Here is a 24351-nt window from a genome sequence, read left to right as displayed (position 1 = left end):
TTCAGCACTTTTTGACATGCTTTACTGTGCTGCTTTTCAGCGTGCGATATTATGGTGTTTTTCGACATAAAAAAGGGGGAAAAAAAGAGGGAACTTTTTTTTTATGTACACTATGGCGCTTTTTGACATGCTAGACTGTGGCCATTTTCGACAAAAAACAACAACCTCTTCAGCACTTTTTTCAAAATGCTATCTAATGGCTTTTTTTGACATGCTGAACTATGGCGTGTTTTCAACATAAAAAATTACGACTTTTACAGCACCTTTTTCTACATGCTATACTATGGCACTTTTGGACATGCTATACTATGGCGTCTGTCAACATTAAAAATGATGACTGTATCTGCACTTTTTTCAGCATGCTATACTGTGGTGCTTTAATCTCTTTTTTTATTGTACACTGAAATTTTTCAATATCCTATACTATGATATTATTATTGAAATGAGTGATTTTTTATGGCATGCTATAGCATAAATGTTTTTTATGATTTACTCTTAACATTTTTTACATATTATATTATGACATTTTTGTAGCACACTCTTCTATCACATTGTTATGAGGTTTTTACTACAGTTCATACTATGACCTTCATGGCATACTACTGTATATTATAAAAAAAAAAAATGAAATTCTTATAACACGCTGTACTGTAACATTTTTCATATGATATTTTTCTTTAACATTCTGCTGTGTCTTTTTGTCATGAAATTTTAACCACAATCTATATGATGATCTTTTGAACATACTAAGCTTTTATGAAATATTTCATACATTCAATACTATGACATTTTATATAAAAAACTTTAAGGTAGACTACATGTATAATTTTTATGTTACATTTTTAATCCCAAATTAAAGAAAAAATTATTTACAGCTGCTGCCTGCTGCTGCTTATGACTTCAACATATCTTGAGTACTCTTTCTAATTATCATCCTCCAGCAGATGTTGATTATTAATATGTATAACACATCCTTGGTTCTTCGTTTCCATACATAATTCTATTAAAAAGAGTTTCTCACATTGCAAGAAGCAAAGAGGAAATTATTTAAAGATGACGTTGAGGAAGGCAGACTTGCAGCTCTTATAGTGGTGGTGTATAGATTTTATTTTTCAAATTTTATTTTACCACTTCAGCATATCACAATTAAATATTTAATCACATGAATATTTCACACTGAAACACTATAGTATTCAGAATGCATTTAGCTATCCTGCCTTTATTTTCTCAACCAGAAAATGCACTGATTTCTGCCTCTACACTTGTTTTCTCGCAATCTATTGGTCAAACTGCCTGTCGGTCACAATTTCAGCCAATTGGAGGCCACATGTCTGCAGGGCAGCTTGTGATAAGTCAGACTGGCTGAGGGCAAACAAAAGCAGATCAAAGGAACTACAAACAGCTTCATTGTCCTTTATATTTCTTTCGCTGAAGACCTTGTATCCCTTTATAAGGCAGATGGAGCATCATCACTGGTCTACATCTATGTTAATCTGCACCTCACTGAATGAACATGCAGTCAGGGTGTGTGTTTGTGTGTGTCTGTGCCTCCAGGTGTATATATGTGTGTGTTTCCAGGTGTACACGTATATCTAAGTGTGAGTGAGTAAAGCTGTTTGCGTGCATCGATATCTGTGTGTGTGTGTGCATGGACAGAAGAAGACAGTATTCTTGACACAGAGAGTTACAACTAACTAAGCCAGCGGTTGCCATGGTGAAAATAGATCATACATCATCACATGACCCAAAGTCCTACCAATCCCAGAAGAGAATGGAAAGCCATCAATCAGCGAGGCAGGAAGTTGTCCGTGCCCGCATTGTTTTTCTGCTCACACCTCTGTCCGTCTGTCTGTCTCTCTGTCTGTCTCTAGAAGGCAGGAGCCATGGGTCTCTGCTGTGTGAGTTTCTGGGGGTCCAGGGTCTCAGTGAAGGGCGGTGCTTGATAGGGGTTGGTGGTTACTATGGTAGCTCCATTAGCGATGGGATACGGTGTAGCTCGAATGTTGCCAGGGGGAGGATCCAGGTGTTGCCATGTGAACAAGTTCGTGTTGCTGCCGGTTAAGAAGCGCCTCAACGCACTCAGCGTCAACACAGCCTGTTAGTAACACACACACACACACACACACACACCGACATATATTAGCAGAGGCTGTTAGTTAGACGCTGATTTGCACAAGAGCATGATTACCATTACAGCACTTTTCCAAAGCAAGATAATGGCTCTGTGAGGCTGAACTCAGGCAAAGGAGTCCTTTAAGATAAATGCTAACATCTAGCTGATAATGTCCCCTTTTACAATGCTTCTGAAAGGCAGAAATTTGATGCCGATATGCTGCTTTGCCATTTTGCCATTCTTTGTAAGACGTACAAGCCAGGGTGCTTTGTAGCTCAGTGGGTTTAGCTGGCGCAAAGGCATGTCCTTGCTGCCGCAGGTGTGTTTTTCAGCTTGTGGCCCTTTGCTGCATGTCATGCCCTTTCTTCCCTTTCACACTTGCACACTGTCCTGGGAAATAAAGGCAAATGCCAAAATAAATAATCTTTCATAAAAACTTAAAAAAATATGGGAAATACGGTAAGATCCCAAAGAGGGGGAGGCATCTGTGTAAATTTAACAGTCGGCAAGATGGAATCATGGGCCACACTGGTTTGATGTTTTGACAACTTGTAATGCATGCAAACCACCACGGGAAATTTAAAAGTAGCTATTAGCAGTTAGCAGTTTTTAAAAAATGAAATTTCATTTGTCCTTGATACTGCTACATCTTTGGAGTTTAAGGATACATTGATTTAAATCAGCAGCTACTATGAAGATCCCATCCGGTTGTTTGGGCATGCTGCTGCTGGTGGCTTCATTCAGTTCCTCTCATGTCCCGTTGCTGAGTGAGCCTCAATCAAATCTCATCCACTTTATTCTTCTGCGACAGGAAATTAGCCATAGGAAGGCTTGGTAGACAAACAGCTCTCAGTCCAAGTCAGGTCAGCCTCGCCCTGATGCCGACTATCCTCCGTCTCTTCTGCCGACGCTTTCGGTTTCGTTTCTCCCCTGTGGTCTGACTGGCCATTGGTAGGGATTCTCTCGCGGTCTGCTGCATTCAAACTCCACACAACTTTTCCCGATGTTGATAGGTGCTTCTCTATCGTAAAAACAAACTCGCACTTCGGCACACTAGAGGCAGATGCTGTTGTGTTAAACATCACACACCCCACCTGTGTAAATAATGCAATCGATGCATAAAGAAGGGACATCATAACGGCCCTTTGGTGTAATCTTGTGTAAAAAGGGTTAATGTTTACCATGTACACCATGTTAGTTTAAGTGTTTTGGTATGCAAAAATTAGCTAAAAAGCCCTACACACAAAGTAAAGCTGCAAGGTTGATGAAAATGTCATTATTTTTGCCGGTATTTGGTCATAAACAAATATATATGAGGAATATAAATTCTAATCTAATGATGGCATTTAATGAAAAGTTAAAGAATTGTCCAAGTCAGAGGGATTCATCTGCTCGAGACAATCAATGTCTGTACAAACTTTCATGGTAATCCATCTCATAGTTGTTGAAACATTTTAGTCTGCTGTCACTTAAGTCAATCCTCTAGTGTAACTAAAAAATGTATCTCATAATCTTGGGCTTTCTAAAATCTAAACTTTTAAGAACCTTGTGAGGTTTTGGTGCTGAGTTCTTTCTCTACTGTCCACTTCATACCACATTTTCAAACGAGGACATGCGGATATAAAAAAGCTGATCTGTGTCCCATAATGGAATCCAGCGTGTCGAATCACTTGAGTTTCTCCACTAGATCCATTGGGATCCTTACTTTCTCCATAATCTTGTTATAATCCTTTTAACTTTTTTGCCTGCACTGTTTTGCTGTGCATTGGATTTGCATGTCTGCCAGACGAAAATAAATTTTCTAGTGCATCTTTCCATTGTTAATCTCTGACTCTAGCTCTTTCTGAGTTGCCTCCTCTCTTCATACTATACTATACTAACGAGGGCCAACACATCTTGGTTTGTTGGAAAAGGCTCCACTATTGTTCTTTGTGAAAGCAGTGGTTGTCCTATTAGAGACAGATTCAATGGTAAACTGGTGGTTAATGTAGCTATGTGTGCCTTTCTTGTTGTGATTTGAGAAAACATCTGCAATTTTAGAGTAACTAAACCCCCAAACCACTTTTTTCAGTCAAAAAGCAATATATATGGGTATTAAGTAGTGCTGTTTACTGATTCAGGTTCAGTTCTTCACACCTGAGTGCAAAGTATTAAAGTTCTACATACTGTATATGAATGTGCACAGTGACTGCCCTCTAAAGGCTGAAACCTGCTATGGCAATTGAATTGTGCTATCCTGGTAGCAGGAGCCTGCTTTCATCACCAACTGAGCTCCCTTGTCCCTCCCACCTGCTCTCCCACCCACCAACTACTTCATGTGTGTGCACGGGGCAGGGAGGGGCTGTGGATCCAGAGGTGGCATAACTGTGTGTATCCTCCCCGCTACGCCCATTTTTGAGACTTTTTTCACATTCCAGGGAAGAGGCACCCAAGTCAAAAGTGGGGGGTTACTCTTTAATTACAACAACAGTAGCCCCCCCCCTAAAGTAAACAGAACAGTGGAAACAAAACATTAAATTCTTTAAGATTTTGATTTTGTAGGGTTTAATGGATTTATTGATAGTGCAGCTGGAGAGTGACAGGAGAGGGAAGAGAGAGGGGGGGTATAATATGCAGCAAAGGACTACTGATTCGAACCCTGGCGGCTGCCAAGGACTCAACCCATCTGGGGTGTACACTGATACTCTACCAAATGACAGATTACATGACATTTTTAGCAAGTTTTGGCACTGAGAAAGGGGCTGTAACAGTCCATAAACCTCGGAACGTGCACATTTTGGTTAAAAATGCTGTTACTCAAAACAGAAAGAAAGAAGAGGAGCAACAACCCTAATGATATTACAAAGCCAGATGACATTATAAGCAATGGTCAAAGAACAGAGAGTATTGTATGCAAGATTGGAAAACCTCATGAGGCACGTATGTGATATTGGGCAACATAAATAAAACTTACTTGCCTTGACATCTGAGTTTAAGTTTAGTTTAAGTCTCTCCTAAAAGTGTACTTCTATTGGAGAGCATATTGTGATTTTATCTAAACTATCTTTTAATTTGCTATTTTACAAATGTTATTTTTTTGTTTGTCATCTTGATTTTAGTTATTATTATTATTATTATTATTATTAATATTATTATCATTAGTAGTAGTAGTAGTAGTAGTAGTAGTGGTAGTAGTAGTAGTAGTAGTAGTAGTAGTATGTATTTTTATTTCACAACTGTTTTCACTGGTGGAGTCATTCTGTTTATGGCTTATAAAGCAACTTTAGATTGTAAAATCAGTATACTTCCCCAAAGAGTCAAGAGTCTAAGTCAGAAAAAAATTTGAACAATTTGCAACAAAACTTTTGTGAAAGAAATGACTTGGCAGACTAAGAAAAGGATCTTTTGTAACATACTGTAGATCTTTGACACAATAATGGCTTAACAACTCCACCGCCTCTGACAGTAAGATGAATGGCTGCTATTGGTTTGGTGGTAAAATTGTTTTAACAAGCTCCATTGAGTTGTCAATGGATAATAAGTCAGTCTGTCTCTGGTTGATCTGTGGAACAAAAAAAGAAAAAGCAACCTTGTCTTTGAGTCTCGGTAGCGGGTCTTTTTAACAACACTCACATCCCCACAGTTACACACATTCACACCTGGAAACTGTCCAGTAGAGCTGCAGTCTGACCCGCAGCTCAAACTTGAACAGTTGGAGGTTAAGAGCCTTGCTGAATAAAGGGCACATTAGCTGGAGGTTGTAATGAGGGATGTATGAGCACTCCTCTTACAAGATTTATCGTGCTGATTAGAGGATCGAACTTTGAAAAATCGAACCTTCAAGCCTCTCAAATTCACTAGGATGTACTGATAATTGGAAAGACAGATTAATTAATTAATTAACCGTTAGGCTAATTTTTAAACTGGTAGTCTCTATTAATGGAATTAAGATAACTAATTAAAAATCACAAGTTGTTGCAGCTTTGTTTTACACTTATGAATGTGATATCAATATTGAATATATATATATATCCTAATGTTGGAAAAGCCCTATTCTGAATCTGCCAATTCTACTATTTGACTAGTATCATTGAATGTGTGTGTGTGTGTGTGTGTGTGTGTGTGTGTGTGTGTGTGTGTTAGACTAGAGCAAGGGTGGGAGGGCTCTTTGGCAGGAGCCTCTGTTTGTCCTCCATAAAGGGAATGCTCTTAAATCTGTTCATTGCCAGCAGACACTGATAACCCTGAAATACACACACATACACATAAACATGATGATGATGAACACACACACACACACACACATACACAGAATGATAACAACACACACACATGAATGTACATGCAGACAGAGGACAGGTTTACAACACACACACAGGTATAAAAATACAGACCCAGGTCAGGATGGAGAAGAAGCAGAAAGCGATGGTAGCTCTGGCAGCGTCAGAGCCCTGGGCCAATGGCAGCTCATCTGGAGAGGTAGCCTGCCACTGATTGGCCAGAAAACAAAAGCCAACAAACCACAGGAAGCTGGCAAGACCTGGAAGCAGGGCACACAGGAGTCAGAAAGCAGTATTGCGCATCACCTTTACCAGTGGTGATGGATGGTGTTTTCACTTTGAGTGGCAAAATGTGGCACATTCTTGTGATAATGACTAAACAATGATGGATGCAGTCACAGAACTTTACGGGTGTTTAGATGAGATAAATATGAAGGGGTGTGCAAGATCGCCGGAAGTAGTGTGGAAGGAAGTAGTGAAGGGGCCCTTGTTCCCCCACTTCACATCCCTGGCCCAAGTCATAGATCAAGTGAGCCCCACCCAAAATGGTCTCTAAGGTGTCGAGGTTAAGATGTTGTCCTGATTTTAAAATAGACTATTACTTTATTTATGCATTTATTTTACTTCTTTCTTTTGAGTTGTTTCTGGACCGCCATGTCACACATTTGTGAAATTTGCTTTTAATATTCTTGGTTTTTCATGTGTTGACCTTTTGTCACTTGTTTTTTAAGATAAGATAAGATAATCATTTATTTGTCCTATGGTGGGGAAATTAACATTGTTACAGCAGCTATGAGGTACAGTAACAGCAGCAAAAGAACAATAAAATAGTAAAAAAAAAAGACAAAAATATTCAAATGTTAGATAATGAAAAACAAGGTGCAAAAATAGTAACATAAAAAGGTGCCAAATTAAAACGGTCTAGAAATATAAAATTTAAAAAAAAGAAAAAAAAAAAATATATATATATATATATATATATTATACAAATATATATATATATATATATATACTCGGTCCAGTCCAGTTTATCATTCAGGTGAACATCCAGGTACTTGTAAGAGTCCACTATCTCAATGTCAATTCCCTGGATGTTCACCAGAGTAAGGAGGGCGTGTCTGCGCCTGTGGAAATCCACCACCAGCTCCTTGGTTTTCCCCGGGTTGATCTGGAGATGGTTTCGCCTGCACCAGGACACAAAGTTATTGGTGAGTTCTCTGCAGTCTGTTTCATCCACATCTGTGATGAGGCCGATGATTGCAGAGTCATCAGAGAACTTTTGCAGGTGACAGTTGGTAGAGCTGCACATGAAGTCTGCAGTGTAGAGGGTGAAGAGAAAAGGGGGCAAAGAGGTTTCTCTGCGGGACCCCCGAGCTGCAGACTCACATGTCAGACACACAGTCCCGAGCCCTCAGTAGTCCATTATCCAAGATAAGAAGTGGAGGTCCAGCCCTGTGTGCCCCAGCTTGTCCCTCAGAAGCACAGACTGTATGGTATGGAAAGCACTGGAGAAATCAAAGAACATGATTCTCACAGTGCTCCCAGGCTTTTCCAGGTGGGAGAAAGCTCTATCTTGGAGGAAGATGACTAGATCCACTCTGATGCCACGTTGGTAGGCAAACTGGAGTGGGTCAATCGATGAGCTGACTCGGGGGCGGAGACAGACAAGGACCAGCCTTTCCAGGGTCTTGATCAGATGTGAAGTCAGTGCCACTGGCCTGTAATTGTTGAAGTCCTCCTGTTGTGATGACCACACAGGAAGTCTTCCACAGCAGCGGCATTCGCCGAAGCTCCAGGCTCAGGTTGAAGATGTGCTCCACTATCCTGCACAGCCGGTCTGCACAGGACTCCAGGAGTTTTGGAGGAATTTTGAAAATTTGACATATTTTGTCATGTTTGTTAACCATCAGTCCATGATGTCTGTGCAGAGGTGGATGAAGTACTCAGAACTTGTTTTTAAAAAAATATTGCAATACCACAAGGCTGAAATACTCTGTTACAAGTAAAAGTCCTTCATTAAGTGAAATATAAAAGTATTTGCATTAAGGTATATTTAAAGTACCAACATATAAAGTACTCCTTATGCAGAATTACTCATTTTAGAATAATGTGTTTTGTTGGAATACAGTTTTTGTTGTATTAACGTGTTCATCACTTTAATAAAGCAGCAGTTAAGGCGGGGATAACTTTTACTACTTTATATACTCTCGCTTACAGTTTTTAAATTTATATTTATTTTTTGACTTGTTTTGTTAATCAGAATCTACAAAGTAAATGTAGTGGAGTAAAAACTGAAATATTTGCTTCTGAATTGTAGTGTAGTTTAAGTATAAAGGAGCAGAAATAAAAATGCTTCAATAAAGTACAAGTACATCAAAAATGAACTTGAGGACAGTAATGTTTGTGTGTACGTACCAGAGAAGACGAGGTCCAGCAGGACAGCACGTCTTCTGTCCTTTATGTTGCTGATGGAAGGGAAGTAAACGTCCAGGATTATGAAAAAGATGCTGCCGAGGAAACAGGCCACGCCCACTGTAACACCATAGTTACAGGCATCCGCGTTGTTGTTGAAGACACAGAGCAAACGCTCGCTGCCAATGTTGATGTAGCCCTCGTTCACGATGCAGCTGAACACCACCATGGAGAAAACCTGCAGGGAGAGACAATTTATTACTTTAACAGGTGGACGAGAATGAGCTCACACTGCTGTACGAATGCCTTTCATTCCTCATACATACACAACACACACAGTCATAGCAGCACATACACCGGCTCTTTTCTTTTTCAAGGGGTAGTTCACTCAAATTTTAAAAAATTATTTATAATTTCAAATAATTGTTGATGACAGTTTTATTAATTTTACAGAAATAATAAGTACTGCAGCTCGTGTTTTTGTACATTTTCATCCAGTTTTGTGAGGTGAAATGGGTCAGTTCATTCAAATTACAAAACATTTTTGCACCTGCTGTTAATGGTATTGAGCTACACAGACATTTCAGATATTTCTGCATATATTTTAAGATTTGAGTTGTTCACTTTTGAGAAAAACTCAACGAGTCCTCCAACCCATAGCACTACATAGTCTGTTTGTTAGCACCCTCTGATATGTCCCACAGGGGTTTTTCTAAATTAGGTGATGGTGGGAGATTGATACAACAATGATATGACCAATAACAGTCAACAATTTAAAACACATGGTTAACATTTTAAAACATATGTAAAACTGGTAAGTCATGTTACATACGTAATGTCAGTTCAGTAGCCTGTGTTATGTTACATTACCTTACAACTGCTGAAAGGACATGAAACTACCATTTCCGAAAAGGTCAGAATTGATACCTTTTCTATACCAGAGATGGAATGCAGAGTCAATAGGAGAGGGGGGAAACAAAGCATTTGCAGAAATGGGGGCCATGGGGGAACCCTGTCTAACTTTAAAATGAGTCCTGAACTGTGCCCATATTTTGAGAGTCCCTCCTATAACCAAATTGTTTGCAACCAGTTGTTTACTCAGTGGTAGTGGCGCACAGATTAGGGAACTTAGAGTCACCGGATAACATGAATGTTGTTCCATGAGAGCCCAGAGGGGCATGTGTTCCTCCTATAGAGCCTCCATCCAATAATTTAGCTTATAGATATTAGCAGCCCAATAGTAGCGCATATAATTTGGCATAGCCAGCCCTCCCTCTTCTCTCTCTCTCTCTAAAAAGTCCTCTCTGATTTGTGGAATTCCTCTATTCCAAATATATAAATGTGCATTTGTCGAGTTCTTTAAAATATGATTTGGAATAAAAACAAGAATTTAGGCATGATCACCATTTTAAGTTAGTTTTGAGTTAATTCTCCCTGCCAGCGACAACTGAAGAGATGACCATCTATCCATATCTTGTTTGGCCTGCCTGAGGGCTGTTTTGAAATTTTGCTCATATAAGTCCCTATAACTTCTTGTTACTGACAACCCAAGATAGATGAATTTGTCCCTGCTGATTGTAAATGGAAAGGAATCAAGTGACAATTGGCTCGCTTTTTCATTGATTGGGACAATCAGCCTCTAAGTCATATTTATTTTGTATCCTGATATTTTCCCAAATTCTTCAATGCTTTTTAGAGCGTCTGGGATGGACGTATGAAGGTCGGACAGAAAAAGAAGGAGGTCATCCGTGTAAAGGGAAGGTTTGTGAATTTGTCCCTCTCTACTAATTCCAGTCTGGTCAGCATTCCTTCTTAGTGTGATTGCAAAGGGCTCAATAGCGAAATCAAAAAGTAAAGAGGAAAGGGCGCAGCCCTGTCTATAGAACCTCTGAATGGAGGGAAGTACTTGGAAACAATATTATTTGTCCGGACTGCAGCCTGTGGACCTCTACAAGGTACAGGGTAGATTTATTGTCATTTCTCTTAAACCTGGTTTAAGAAGAAATGTAATTAAAGTCGACCCTAAATCCTGCTACATCTTTTTGGCGTCTAAGGGGGAGTTGAGGAGTCTCGTAGCCTGGGGAAAGACGATGCTCTGTAGTCTGTCTATCACATTAACCACAAGGCGGAGATTGCTATAGAGTTGCCTACCCCTAATGAACCCCATTTGATCCAGGTGAATGATTTTTTTCTGACACACGCTCTAGTCTGTCTGCCAACACTCAAGTTAGAATTTTATAATCAGTAAACTCACTGGACGGTAAGATTCCTCTTAAGGAGCTATGATACAGTGGCCTGTTTCACTGTAGGAGGGGCAGTTTTCTGGAAAACTGACAGTTAATAAGGCAGGGCTGTGGCTGTAAAGTCGTAAATAACTATACTATAGTAATTGGTCAAGCTCGCCAAAGGGAGGGGTCTATGGTCCCGTAAAAAGTAAACTATTCTGGAGTATGACTGATGAGGAGGAGAAAAAAATGATAACTGTTTTAATGTTGGGTTTTTAATGCCATGCCATAAGTCTGGAGAAAAGAGTTGATGCACTGTGCAGACTTGCTTAAGGGGGAACCTATATTTGACGAGGACTCTAGCGGTGTGCAGTTAAAGTATCCCCCAAGAATTAAGTTATGAGTGTTTAGGCCTGGGAGAAGTGAGAAAAAAATCCTTGAACTGCATATTGCCTCAATTAGGAGCATATATATTAGCCAGTATTAGAGGGATGTTAAACAAATTTTCTTGAACAAGTATGAATTGTCCATGTCTGTCTTGAATGGTTTTAACTTCACTAAACTAAACATTTCTATTAAAAAGAATTGCCACCCCTTTAGATTTACAACTGAAATTTAACTGATAAGCTTGTATAAAGTCTGATCGTTTTATCCTGTTCTGGTCTTTGATTAGCAGGTGTGTTTCCTGTAAGAACATAATATTACCCTGTAATTTTTTGAGTAGAAATATCTTATTGCATTTTATTGGGTGATTTAGGCCTTTGACGTTCCAGCCCACCACACTTATCTTGGCTCCTGTTGCTCTGCTAGTGTTTGAAATCATACCAAGCAAGTTTAAAAGTATACTGCCATGCTATCATATGATTTGGAGTATTTCTGATGTCTATGGAAAGGCATTCCTGCTGGAGTTTTCTGAAAATACACCTCAGAAGGATAGGAGAAAAACAAAAACTGAACATATTACCAAACAAAAAGTTACATAAAGGCCTAATAAAACAATAATCACTTGAACTAGCGGAATTAACACATTCAAATTCTCAAATACCATAAAAAATGAGAAAGAATAAAAGAGAAAGGAAAAACTCTCCCAGTGTCTCCTATGAAGTTCACCCTTTTTGTTCCTTGTTTACTCACTGCTTGGGTGTAGTCGGGTAGGATGGTAATCAGTTCATCTTTTCCATCGTGTCTTGCAGCTCTCACAGCTGTTCTGAGTGGGCTGTGGAAATGTCTGTCATTTTCATCTTTATTTCTTCCCGAAGGACGCTGACAGCTTGTAAAACTACCTGTTGTCCATTAGCATTCCTGGGCATCAGAGGCGCGGTCACTCTGGGTTTTAGGCATTTTCCCTAACTTTTTGTCGAGCTTCCAGGGTGCATGCATTAAGTGGACATTGGTTTGGGGGACTTTTGCGTCGAAATTAGAGCATTCCTTGTGATTTTAATCAGTCCCGTTTGAGCTCAGGTAAAGCCTAACTCTACATGGTGCTGCACAGACCGGAAGTCATGTTACGTCACGTTAACACAGCGCGCGTCAGCAGTGCGTGAGGACAGCCTTGCCGAGCTGCAGCGTGATATTAGTACTGTATTTCCACATTAAAAAGCACAAACACCACTCATTTCTGAAGTCATGCAAGCTCCTGCATTGCCGACGACACGGTCCTGTAAATGTTTCAAAATAAAAATGCCTTTTATCAGCAACTGTTAGAATGCTTTTATTTTGAAAGGTAAGCAGGGACATTTGAGTAAAACCAATGTCTTTGTATTTCCTTATCTCTGTGACAGGGATACATCCATGGGAGACACTTAAACTGCAGTAAGGAGTGATACAGCGCCAATATAACAATCACTGTCTATTTCTGCCGACCAATCCACATGGCACGTGTAAAAAATCAGCGAGCCACCGTTTCTCTAAATGTGCTGCAGGACATGCATGTTCATCAGTTTCAAATTCTGAGGATCATTGTAAATTGAATATTTTATATTTCGGAGTGTTGGTCTGATTTAAAAAAAAAAAAAAAAGCACCTTTTTCATTTTCTGAAATTTTAAAGCGCAACTTATTCATGGATTCATTTAAAAAATAAAAAATGTGAAAAACAAACCAGTAAATAAATGTTGATATTGTTAGTTTTAGCCTGTTTTAACTTAAGATTAGATTGTCAATTAGTGGATAATATTATAACATACATTTGCAGACAGTAAAAGTTACTCCAAACAGTAAACTGAGGGTCTTTGAGCTACTTTTCTTTGTCTAATGTGATAGTGAAATTAATATTTTGGAGTTGTTTGGAGATGAACAAACAATTAATATTTTCATTTTAATTTAGCATAATTAATCAACAATGAAAATGATCATCCATTGCAACCAATCTCTATCTACAGCAATTCATTTAAATGCCTAAGTGTCTTTTTTTTTCTAGTGAAATTTTCCAATTTGTAACGTGTTTTTATCTATCCAAATATTTCCTCTTGACTTGATTCAGTGTTTACTGCTGTCTTTTGTGTTACAGTCTGTTTTAGGGAGCACAGGGAAATTGAATCACTTTGAACTGAATTGAATTATGAGACAGAGACAGAAAGAAGGACAGGGCTTATTATGTGCATCTGTTAACTTAATATTCCTCCTTTCAAAAGCAAACTGTTCCCCCAGTGCACATAAAACGCTGGTGACTCACAGCTGCACAGCATCACACCAGAGACAGAGAGGTGTTACATTCTGGTGGTTGGGGGGCATTCACATCCAAAGCGTTCACATCTAGACACAAAGAGGCTCCAGATAAACATATGGTAATCAGACGCTGCTCCTGGAGCTCCAGCCAGAAGCTGCATCACTGATATGATTTCTGTTTATTACACCGCACATCACAACGTAGATTTAACTCAAATATACTGAGCCTTTTTATATAAAAGAATATTGATTTGTATGAATAAGAGTCTGCCTGGATAAGACACTCAAGAGCGAGACACAGACAATGTGAATGGGAGAGAGACAGAAAGAGGGGGGTGCAGGTAGGCCTGTCCATTGATGTCAGCCCACACATTGCAGAGGAGGCTCACTTACCCACGACATCAGTCTGAGGATTGTCCGGGGATGCGTGAAGAAGGCTACCGGATCGAAGGCGATGCTCCCGGCCTTCCCGGCGCCGTACGCGCCCGCTGGCTCCATCCCTCCGGCTTTAGTGCAGCCTGACATCCGCTGAAAGAACGAGAGGAGACGGTCAGAGAGCTGCGCGGAGCGGCGGCGTCCTCCTCCAGCCTCCGTGTGAAGTCACACCGCGTCACCGGGAGCACATCAGAGACTGCAGAATAAATAGACAATGATCATTATTCTATTGGACTTAGTCCGTCGCTTTGTATTCAAACTTGGTTGTTTTTTTTTTTTTTATTGCAGGATGATGAAAAGGAGACATTCTTTCAAACCTAAATTTCTCACATCACTCTACTGCTATAATTTAGGGTTGGCAATATTTCAATAGGCTATTATCATGTAGCCTACTGACTCACAATGGCAAAATATATATTACAATCATTTGTTGTTTTACTAAATTCTCGTTCAAACTGAATATGTTAAAGGGCTACTTCAGTGTTTTTCAATCTGTACCCTTCTTTAATAATTTTGTGTCTTATTGAGGAATGGGGAAAAAAATGATTGAAATTGGTCCAGTACCAAAGTGAGAGTGCTGCAGCCAGGAAACAGGCTGCAAGGTAACCAATCGGGGCAATTATGCATTCTCGATTTACATCAGGAATTTGGGGCTGTTTCTGATTCAGCAAAAACGATCTTTAACAAAAAGGTCTATGTCTGTAGGAATTCTTTCCATAGAGCATGTTTAGTGGACACAATTTGACAGTGCAAAAATGCTTGTTCTCTCTGGTGAGGGTATGGTGAATCAATTTATAGCATTATTCTGCCGGCCTAAAACGAATTAAACTGAAAAACATCACATCTAAAAATGCTGCCTACACAGACAACACTTATTACAAGGATCAGTTCATTGTTGGTCTTATTTTTTTGATCTGACCAAAATATGTACTGGGCAAGACATTTTACAGTTAAAAAATTAAATTCATTAGCGCCTTCTGGTGGGCAAACTGTTTAATGGAAACACAGTTTCTAAATTACCTTTAACATTTTTTTTATGTTTTTGTGTCTCTGTACTGCACTTTTTTGTTATCAGATGAAATATTAACAAATCTGTCTTACGATAACATCAGACAATGACATCAACCATGCCGATGTATCAGTCGGGCTCTGTATTATTCATTAACAGTCTACAGTTCTGTGTAAAAAATCTTTTTGGATAAATAAATGAAAAGGTTTGCAGCTATCAGTCATCAGAGTTTTTAACTTAACTTTATTGGATTTGATAGGACAGATGGTTAATGACAGGTTGGTTGTGTAGATAAAACCAGATCTGTATTTAAAGAGTGCCGACTAAAAGATACATGACACACAAACTACACACACACACACACACACACACACACACACACAGTACTCTCTTTGTTTGTGCATTAAAGCTCATCTTTGGTTTTGTTGGCTTTTTTTGCCTCTTCAGCTTTTTTTGCCTCTTCAGCTTTCGCAGCCTCGATGTACTTTATCCTGTCTTCATCCTCCTGCAGACACAAAAGAAAGTTTATTTTTAACAGAGATTAAGAGGACAGCTCTCAAACACACACACACTCATATAAACTCAAAGGACTGCAGTAATGTTGGTGTTTGTGAAGCAATAATTTACCTTTATTCTGTCTTTTCTGGCTTTTTCCATCTCCTTATCTAAAAACTTCACCAAGTCCTTCACCTTCCTCTTTCCTTTGTAAACCACAACCTGACATGAACACAGACATCACATAATGAACATTATTACCTCAATATATGCCAAGTGTCTCTCAAAGAACAGAAGTAATACACATATCTTATTATATTATATAGCCTATCTATCCTTCTTGACATAATTTTTTTCATTTCTGTAGCAGTTCACATCTCCACAGTCAAATCATCACGCTGACAAAAGATAATATTGAAGCTATCACTAAATTATTATTATTTAAACATAGATACTCCATACTCTTTCAGCATATAGAGCAGGGAACAGGCAGAGGGATGGGTAGGGACCATGCATTGACATGTTGATGTCATTGGCTGAGGCATCAATGCGAGCGATGACCACGTCCTCCCAGTCCTTCACGGTTTCGGCCAACTCCTCCCACAGCGGAAACAGAGCACGAGACTCTGAACTATAGGGAAGATCTGAATAGTATGAGATTTTAAGTATCAGTAATGTATAAATGTAAGACACAACATAGAAAACAAGAGTGGAGAACAAAGAGAGCACAAAGAAAACATTAAACACAAAAGATGATACAAAGCAGCGTGACGCGGAAAGAATGAATTTGTTGATTTGAAGGTCAAATTACTTCAGGGGTCCAATTTAGACAATTACCTAACTTGTGTCTAAGCCTGAGTTAAGTTTTGGGTCAAGAAAACAAGCTGTAAACACATTAAAATGTTATCACCTCATTAAGTTATTGTGACAAATGTGTTAGCAAACAACTCTCTAGTTGCATATACTGTATATCAGACATAAAGCAACATCATAATTTATTAGGAGTCGTGATTCTGGCCACATGATGAATGTTAGTCCAGTGTTCGCTCTCCTTTAGCTCTGTTTTTGGCCTCCACCCACTCCTGAGTGAAATATCTGGCTCTGAATGCTCCTCTATGTCCATGACTTAGTCACTGAACTTTGGTTACCGTTTGGTACTGGGCAGATAGCTTAAAATGGATTGCTCTCTTGAGCTGAGAACTTGTTAATGTGAAACATTGATTACAACAGCTTTAAACTGGTGTCTGAACAGTGCTTTCATGAAACCATGACGTCCAACTGAATCGCCAAGGGGAAAAAATGGCATTGTGTGTTTCAGCAAATCATGGATACGTTACATTTGTACATCATTAGCAGATACACTGAAACCGAAAAGATCATGTTAAGACTTAAAAACAGTTTCGGTGACACAGTCGTGGCTGGAGAAGCTGTCAATGTTTTGATAAAAAAACAACTGCCTTTTGTGGCACAATCCCTGCAGAAAGTGCAGCAATGTTTCTATAAAAAATGCTGATTGTTCCACTATCCCTGATGGGAAAATAGCAACGGGTTGCTAAAAAACACAAATGTTTGATGGCTTAACAGCCACTGGAAAAAAATCAAGGACTTGCTAAAAATCAACCGGTTTTGTTGGTCTCGAACAGTGGTCTGCAGCTTGACATCCACAGTCCTCTCTTTGTCCCTATTACAAAATCAGCTTAAATAAATCGCTTTAGAAACATTTATATAATATATATGAAATGTAACAACGTTGCATATTTGTGATTTGCAGAAATGTGCAATGTCACCATTTCTCTCTGCTGACTGGGCTGAGACTTTTTACTTTTCAGTTCAGTTTATCCCAGTATTAACCCAACTGTCTTGGTGTATTTTAACTTTTGAAAGTCCAAGCTTACTGGGTAGTTTTTAAATGAAGAGTGTATTTACATACAGAACAGGACAAAAACAGTCTTGTTGGGGTTGAAGCCGACTTTCTCCAGAGTCATTCCCACCAGCTCCTTCACCGGCTGCTTGTCCCATCCCTCAGGTATCGGCTCACTCTGCATCTTCGGCTGTCACATCAACACAAAGACATTATTTATATCAGGGATGAGCTGTTTCTCCAGTTCCTGTTATGTAACACACATTAAATGACAGTGAACGTCACCTTAGCCTTGCCCTCTAGGTAGGACTGGCAGAATGTTTTTATGGTCTGCACATCCAGAGTGTCAGAGGGCAGGTGATACGTCACATGATCTGTCAGGTTGACCATTCGTATCAGAGGAGCCTCGAACTCCCGAACCCGGAAGTACTCCATCAGCCTGCCGTTACGAGGTTCATCCACGTTCACCCACACAAACAAAATCTGAACGCACACAAAGGCACGGTGAAGTACGCCGTCAACTTATTCTAATAATGTGTTTCAATGCTGCCATATGAAAAAGAGTGTGTGCATTTGTTTTCTACCTTCAGTCTGAAGGCTTCTGCAGCGCTGTGAAAGGCGTTGTAAATTTCTTTAAAGCCAGCAGAGCTTTTGTTGACAAACAGGAGGGCGTGGTTTAACACAGGTGATGTTAATATCTGAGTGGCTGTCTGTATGAGAGACAGTAAAACATCAATGCATCTCCATTAACAAGATAAAGTTACGTGTGTGTAAATATGCTTTTAGCAAATACAAACTGTTGAATTTATTATTTTTAAGTGTTGGCCATTCAAGGCTCAATATAACACTTCTACATGCAAAATAACACAGTTTCTATCTGGTTGGTTAAAGCCTGAATCTATGTAGTTTTTACTCATTTATTTATTTAAAAATGGATTGCAAAAAAAGTAATTCAAAAATAAAAAGGACTACAGAAACCCCTTTGAGTTTTTTTTAAGTAGGAGCTAAACAGAATTTTGCAATGGTCCATCACACCAAATTTAAGCAAAACACTTGTTTTTAATGTCCAACTTTCAGACCCACAAGGGATAGAGTGTTTGACTCCGAAAACAAAAATTTTGGGTGGAATACACTTCACATTTAACCTTTAAACTTGACAAGAACATAGACATACTGAAAATGGGCTAAAAATAGGCAGAGCATCTGTGTTACAACAACATGGCGGACTCCGTGGAAAAGGACTAAAACAACTAATTTTGAGGTAACAAAAACACAACTATGGAATATAATATGCCATTTCTACCAGCAGATGACCCTAAATCCTTTAACTATGAGAACATAATCCAGAAAATCAAGTCAAATGTTTGGCCTAATATGCAAGAAAACCTCCTTTTTTTAGACTCATGCAAAGAGATATTTAAACCTTCAGATTTTCACCTTAAAAAGATGGCAACTGAAGCCAAAACACAAACTAAATAGGACTATAGCCATTCTTTCAATGTATTAATCCTGTAAAACCCATTTCGGTAAGATTAAATAATTAAAAAAACAAACAGAACATTTCTAAACTTTAGAGTGCGTAGCAGTTGCGTGTGTGTGTGTGTGTGTGTGTGTGTGTGTGTGTGTGTTTGTGTGTTTGTGTGTGTGTTTATTTGTGTGTAAAAGTGCATGATACTACACCTTTCCAGTGTACTCAGTGACTGGGTCCATCTGGTAGACGGTGATAAAAACGATCAGCATCTCTTTAGATGTCTCAGGCATCATTTTGTAAGCCTGGATGAGCTTGGACTGCAGACGCAGACACACACACATACACAAACACACATACACACACACACACCACACAAATGAGAGTGCAATGAACCTCTGGTCTTGAACTATCTTATACATAATAGATTCCACCAGCTTTCTGTGATGGTTTAATGATTTAAATCCCATCTCTTGCATATAAAATCCCCAGAAATGTAAATAATTGAGTTTGTACCAAGAAAATACAGAGACATAGACATATACGCCATCTGTCTGCAGCAGTGAGGGAAGAAGTACTCAGAACTTTTACTTATATAAAAGTAACAATACCATCGTGTATAAAAACTCTGCTACAAGTAAAAGTCCTGCATTCAATATCTTACTTAAGTAAAAGCAACAACAGCATCAATATAGCATCAACATCAAGTACCAAAATTAAAATTGCTCATTATGCAGAGTACTTCATTACAGAATCATTTATATTATTATTTTATTGGACTAATTATTTATGTATTCATGTATTCATCAATTTAAATTCTGGTAGCTTCATCCTTGATGATCAATCATAATTTATTAGTTGACTAAATGTTGTATCAGTCTCTTGAATCCACAGTCACTTGTAATTAAAATTAATTAAGTAATGCAGTAAATATGATATTTCTCTCTGAAATGTAGTGGAGAACAAAAACATAGCAGAAAATATAAAAACAAGTACAAGTACACTGAAATTGTACTTAAGTGCAATTCTTGAGTGAATGTACTCAGTTACTTTCCACCACTGGTCACAGTGTGTGTTGTATTAAATTACCTTTTTGAACAGCATAACTACATCATGTGTGAGTCCATGTTTGCTGATGACTTCATCGTTCTGTGTCACAGCAAAGTTAATATCAGGAAGGTCGATCGCTGCAGCGTAAAACACCTTAACGTATTCATGGTTCAGCTCCTACACACACACACACACACACACACACACATTCACACAGACAGTTATCACAAAGTTATTATTCAGACATATGATTACAGTCATTACAACAGTATTGTATTGTACTGCACTAACCTTAAAGAATCCAACCACAGTCAGCTCCTCGGAGGCCTCTGATTGGCTCAAATCAGCAATGAGATCAGTAGCTGACCCCGCCCTTCTTTTCAGCCACGTCAAGATGGAGGCCGAGCTCTGAGGAACTTAATCACAAAACCAAACAAATCATTTTTAAAGTTAAGGTTGAAAAACAGTTTGACATGTTGGAAAATACGCATATCATGTAACTGTTGAGCTAGACTTTCAGATGATTAACGTAGTTTAACAGAAAGACTGGAAAGAGCTATCATAACTCTCTCCAAAGTTAAATATATACCTTAACTTTTTAAGTGCATTCGTTTACACTGTTTATCTTATGTCTCATTTGTCTGAACCTTACACAAACAGAAATATAAATACATGTTTTACGGGATTGCAACTATTTCTTGGAAACCAGCAGCCAGTTGAGTTTCTGTTGGTTTGCTAACAAACCTCATGTGTGAACAAAACTCTAGGATAGACCAGACTGGCATCACGTTGTACCTGACATCACGTCCTCCTCTTTCGGGAGAGAAACGCGTTGTGATATTACAAGAGAAACAGGAATTAGCTGAAAAGCTGATGATCATACAATATGTATGAGTTGGGCAATGTTTATAAATATATGTTTAATTTATATATCTTAGATGGTTACATGGACCTTATCCTGAGAAGGGATAAATGTGTGTATGTAAGTTTTGATTGGCTCGGAGAGTAATCGAAGATCTTTGATCAGGTCAACGAAAAGTTAGCTGTTTGAAGGCAGGCTACTTTTAAAGGCCTTCAGCTCCTAATAATGTGATTACACTTCCATTAACTCGTGCTGATATTAATGTACATTTAATGGATAAGCTATGTGTTATTTGCGCATACCCGGACAGGGCACAGGGTTGTGTTTATCTCCAGAAAGGTACAGCCTGATTGTGACAAGGCCCGTCACATTGAGTTCTTTAGCCAGGTCCTTCTCCTTTACCACATCAACCACAGCCAGTTTGACCTCTGACCCCTGGAGCTCTGCAGCAGCGTCTTCGAAAGCTGCTGAGACACGATGGCCCTCTCCAGACAGAGGAGTATCTACACACACGGAAACAGACACAAACAGTGAGCACAGTAATTACTCAAGTACTCTATGTAAGTACAATTTTTTAAAGTATTTTGACGTTACTTCTACATTTTTTGCTACTTTTACTCTACCACAATTTAAAGTGGTATTGCTACTTTTACAGGGAGAGTGCATATTGATAAACATTTCTGTAAATGTGCCAGTTTAGCAAGTTTGGGTTATTTTAAACCGTTTTTAAATGAACAATGTGTCACAGTCTCTGATAAATTAAGTGACAGCTCTGAGCTCTTCTTCCACAACAGCAAATAAGACTAAATTGGCTATGAGGCAGTCCCTTTAACAGAGATGAACTTTTCATTTGCAGCTGGTTTGTTTGAATATTCTAACATAAATAATGCCAGAGAAAAACAGCAGAGAGTGAAATGTGTTTCAAATGACCCCACTCTCCCCTATGGTCTGTATAAATATGTAGGTCGAGATCGAGCTGAGTGTGACTTACAAAAGTGCACCAGCAGCTGCTTATGTTTTCTCAGTGCCCTGTTGAAATTCCCTTTCTTCAGCTGTAAAACTCCATCCTCCTTCTCGGGGGATGATTTATCCGCCTGTCGGTCCGGCTGTTTGTCAGCGGCGACAAACACACAGAGACAGAGGGCCGTCGCCCCCAACAGCAACAGTGTCCTCATGACGGTTCACCTGCAGACTGACGGACTGGACACTGCAGCAATCTACACACAAAGGTATGAAGGGAGTGGTGAAATGAAGGGCTGATATACAGATGTGTGTGTGTGTGTGTGTGTGTGTGTGTGTGTGTGTGTGTGTGTGTGTGTGTGTGTGTATCAGTGCTGAGCTGGTAGTTGTGAACACTTCTGTTATCTGCCGACCAGACCCACCAGTCTGTAGCTGATTAACTTTCCTATCTGAGCCCTGCTGTATCTCTGCTATTGGCTGCTGTTCATATCAAGTATATCACTAATATCTAAATGCCCTTTGCCTAACACTGTTAGCCTCAGCAAGGTCAAAATGGAAGCATACAAACACACACCACATACACACACATTATGTTAAACTCACCTGCTTACACAGAAAAATTAAACAGTTTCACAGCTTCATCAAAGTAACCAAGACCATTTTTATTTCTCTATCAACATGATAGAGTGATAAATAATAATAACATAACATTTGGATTTTTTTTTTTAAATAGCAGGAACTGAGCATCACACAATATTAAAACAACAACAACAGGTAAATCAGGTGTGATTATCAGTCATGGCACTGGAGTGCATCGACTCAGCAGCACAAGCACCACACAGATCCTTCAACCACATCCTTCACCCTGTTTTTTATCACAGCATACATCAAGTCTATATCATCAGAGGAATAGTACAGCATTTAAATACTCCTACATCTTAATGAAAAGCAATATTTACACTAGCCTAATTACAATAATACAATCAATCAGTATAATTAAATACAATAAAATAAGCTCTACACTGTTTGTTGGTAGATGCATTCACTTGTTAACAAACCCATACCTGACACAAAAAAGGCCATAATTTAGGCTATTTTTCTTGTGTGATCATGGACTTTATATAAGATGGACGACATGTCAACTCCCCAAAAAGTGAAGTCAAAACATTTTGATTGCCCCCTGGTGGCTGCCTGCAGTATAGCTAATGAATTCGCCCCTCCATGTTAGCAGATGGGCCAAACTATAAACTCAAAGCAAGGCTACACATCGAATAAATGTTTTCCAAAGGTGATTTTTGCCAATTCAGGTAGTTCTTATCATGTTGATGTTTGTTCAAGTATTTTTTCTGATCATTTGCTTTTAATTTGATGCTATAAGAAGGGGAATTTAAATAATGACTGACAGCTGTGTGTGCCAATTGTTGTGCTCACTATCAATGGCGCTGTTCATGATTAATTCAGATGGATGTATAGGAGGGAACTGAATACCACCGAGATTGCTACTGCACAGATTCTGGCTCCAAATAATAGATTGAAGCGGCCGGGCATTTTGGCTTCTTTTTTGTACAGTAGGAATTAGTGGAGATCCATTGTCCATCTTTTTAAGGTCCCTCCAGGATTTTATGGGCTGTTTTCATGATTGTCGCAGCCTGAAATGCCTGATTTTGTGGCAGATTTGTTAAAAAAATGAGATGCAAGCTGTTTAAAGACAGTGAGACATAAGAAAAGAGAAGGGATGAGCGGATCAGTATGCTGTGTGCAGCTGTATGATGAAATGAGTCAATTTTGCACTTAAAGTTGCAGTGATGCAAGGTCACACATAACTCACAGGGATTGCCTGAATTCACATAAAATGCTGGAGGGACTGTTTACATGCAGTCATTGGGGTGTGACAAGGCAAGCAGGGAAGAGTAGCCATCTTGGAATAAAGCAGAGACTTCACTTATTGCCTGAAAACCAGTCAGCAAGGGAGCCAGTGCCGGTGTTTTTTTTGTTGTCTTTATGCAAAGTTCAGCTAATCTTCATCTGACTGTAGTTTTAAATACATACAGACAGACATGAGATATCTATCTTGTGACAACTCAGCAACACAGTGAATAAGCATTTTTCCCAAAATGTCAGACAGCTTCTTTAAGACACACATCTGTTCAGAAGGAGAGGGCTACTGCATCAACCCTTTCACCTACAGTTATGAAGGTTATTTAACTTTGAGAAGTAATGCAAAGGCAAATTTGTGACATGGGATTGAATTTGAAACTGAACAACCGAAAGATACCACAGATAAATTTGAAGCACAACAGAAGAGTTAATTCATAGATAGCATATCTCAATTTTGTGTTTCTACATTGATCATAATTCAAATTATAAATGTGGTTAACTTTTTGGATAAACCTTCCTGGTGTTAACTTTTCTTTTACAGTAACAAAAAAAGCATTTTACATTTAGTTATTAGTAGTGTCTAATTTACCTAAAGGCCCCGCACATCCACACTGTTCATTCACTCTGGTTGATTAGAGCTGCTCATGTTGAAACTGATC

The 24351-nt window shown here is 38.9% G+C and overlaps 2 protein-coding genes across 2 annotated transcripts; both read right to left on the bottom strand.

The window, feature by feature from the left end:
- Positions 1–1097: 1097 nt before the first annotated feature.
- Positions 1098–14403, bottom strand: LOC121942673 (synaptogyrin-3-like). The gene is made up of 4 exons (XM_042485944.1): positions 14068–14403; positions 8788–9022; positions 6487–6632; positions 1098–2095 (listed from the first exon to the last, which is right to left on the bottom strand). Exons 1-4 carry the CDS (start codon positions 14197–14199, stop codon positions 1868–1870), a joined length of 741 nt encoding a protein of 246 aa, XP_042341878.1. The 5' UTR covers positions 14200–14403; the 3' UTR covers positions 1098–1867.
- A 938-nt stretch (positions 14404–15341) lies between these two features.
- zgc:136472 (uncharacterized protein LOC678514 homolog) lies at positions 15342–22370 on the bottom strand. Its single transcript, XM_042485943.1, has 11 exons — positions 21846–22370; positions 21157–21357; positions 20284–20408; positions 20032–20169; positions 19155–19262; positions 18059–18184; positions 17760–17957; positions 17544–17664; positions 16076–16257; positions 15746–15835; positions 15342–15623 (listed from the first exon to the last, which is right to left on the bottom strand). Exons 1-11 carry the CDS (start codon positions 22027–22029, stop codon positions 15522–15524), a joined length of 1575 nt encoding a protein of 524 aa, XP_042341877.1. The 5' UTR covers positions 22030–22370; the 3' UTR covers positions 15342–15521.
- Positions 22371–24351: the final 1981 nt, after the last annotated feature.

Source organism: Plectropomus leopardus, chromosome 4 (genome assembly GCF_008729295.1).
Source record: "Plectropomus leopardus isolate mb chromosome 4, YSFRI_Pleo_2.0, whole genome shotgun sequence".
In the NCBI taxonomy this organism is placed as follows: Eukaryota; Metazoa; Chordata; class Actinopteri; order Perciformes; family Serranidae; genus Plectropomus; species Plectropomus leopardus.
The sequence above is the reverse complement of the archived record's forward strand: the minus strand, read 5'-3'. Positions and strand labels throughout refer to the sequence as shown.

Coding starts and splice junctions, on each gene's coding strand:
- LOC121942673 (XM_042485944.1), bottom strand. CDS start 14,199: ATGTCAGGCTGCACTAAAGCCGGAGGGATGGAGCCAGCGGGCGCGTAC. Junction 6,633..8,787: donor GCTGGACCTCGTCTTCTCTG/GTACGTACACAC, acceptor CCCTGCTTCCAG/GTCTTGCCAGCTTCCTGTGG. Junction 2,096..6,486: donor TCTTCTCCATCCTGACCTGG/GTCTGTATTTTT, acceptor TGTTACTAACAG/GCTGTGTTGACGCTGAGTGC.
- zgc:136472 (XM_042485943.1), bottom strand. CDS start 22,029: ATGAGGACACTGTTGCTGTTGGGGGCGACGGCCCTCTGTCTCTGTGTG. Junction 20,170..20,283: donor CTGTGGTTGGATTCTTTAAG/GTTAGTGCAGTA, acceptor GTGTGTGTGTAG/GAGCTGAACCATGAATACGT. Junction 17,958..18,058: donor CAGAAGCCTTCAGACTGAAG/GTAGAAAACAAA, acceptor GTGTGCGTTCAG/ATTTTGTTTGTGTGGGTGAA.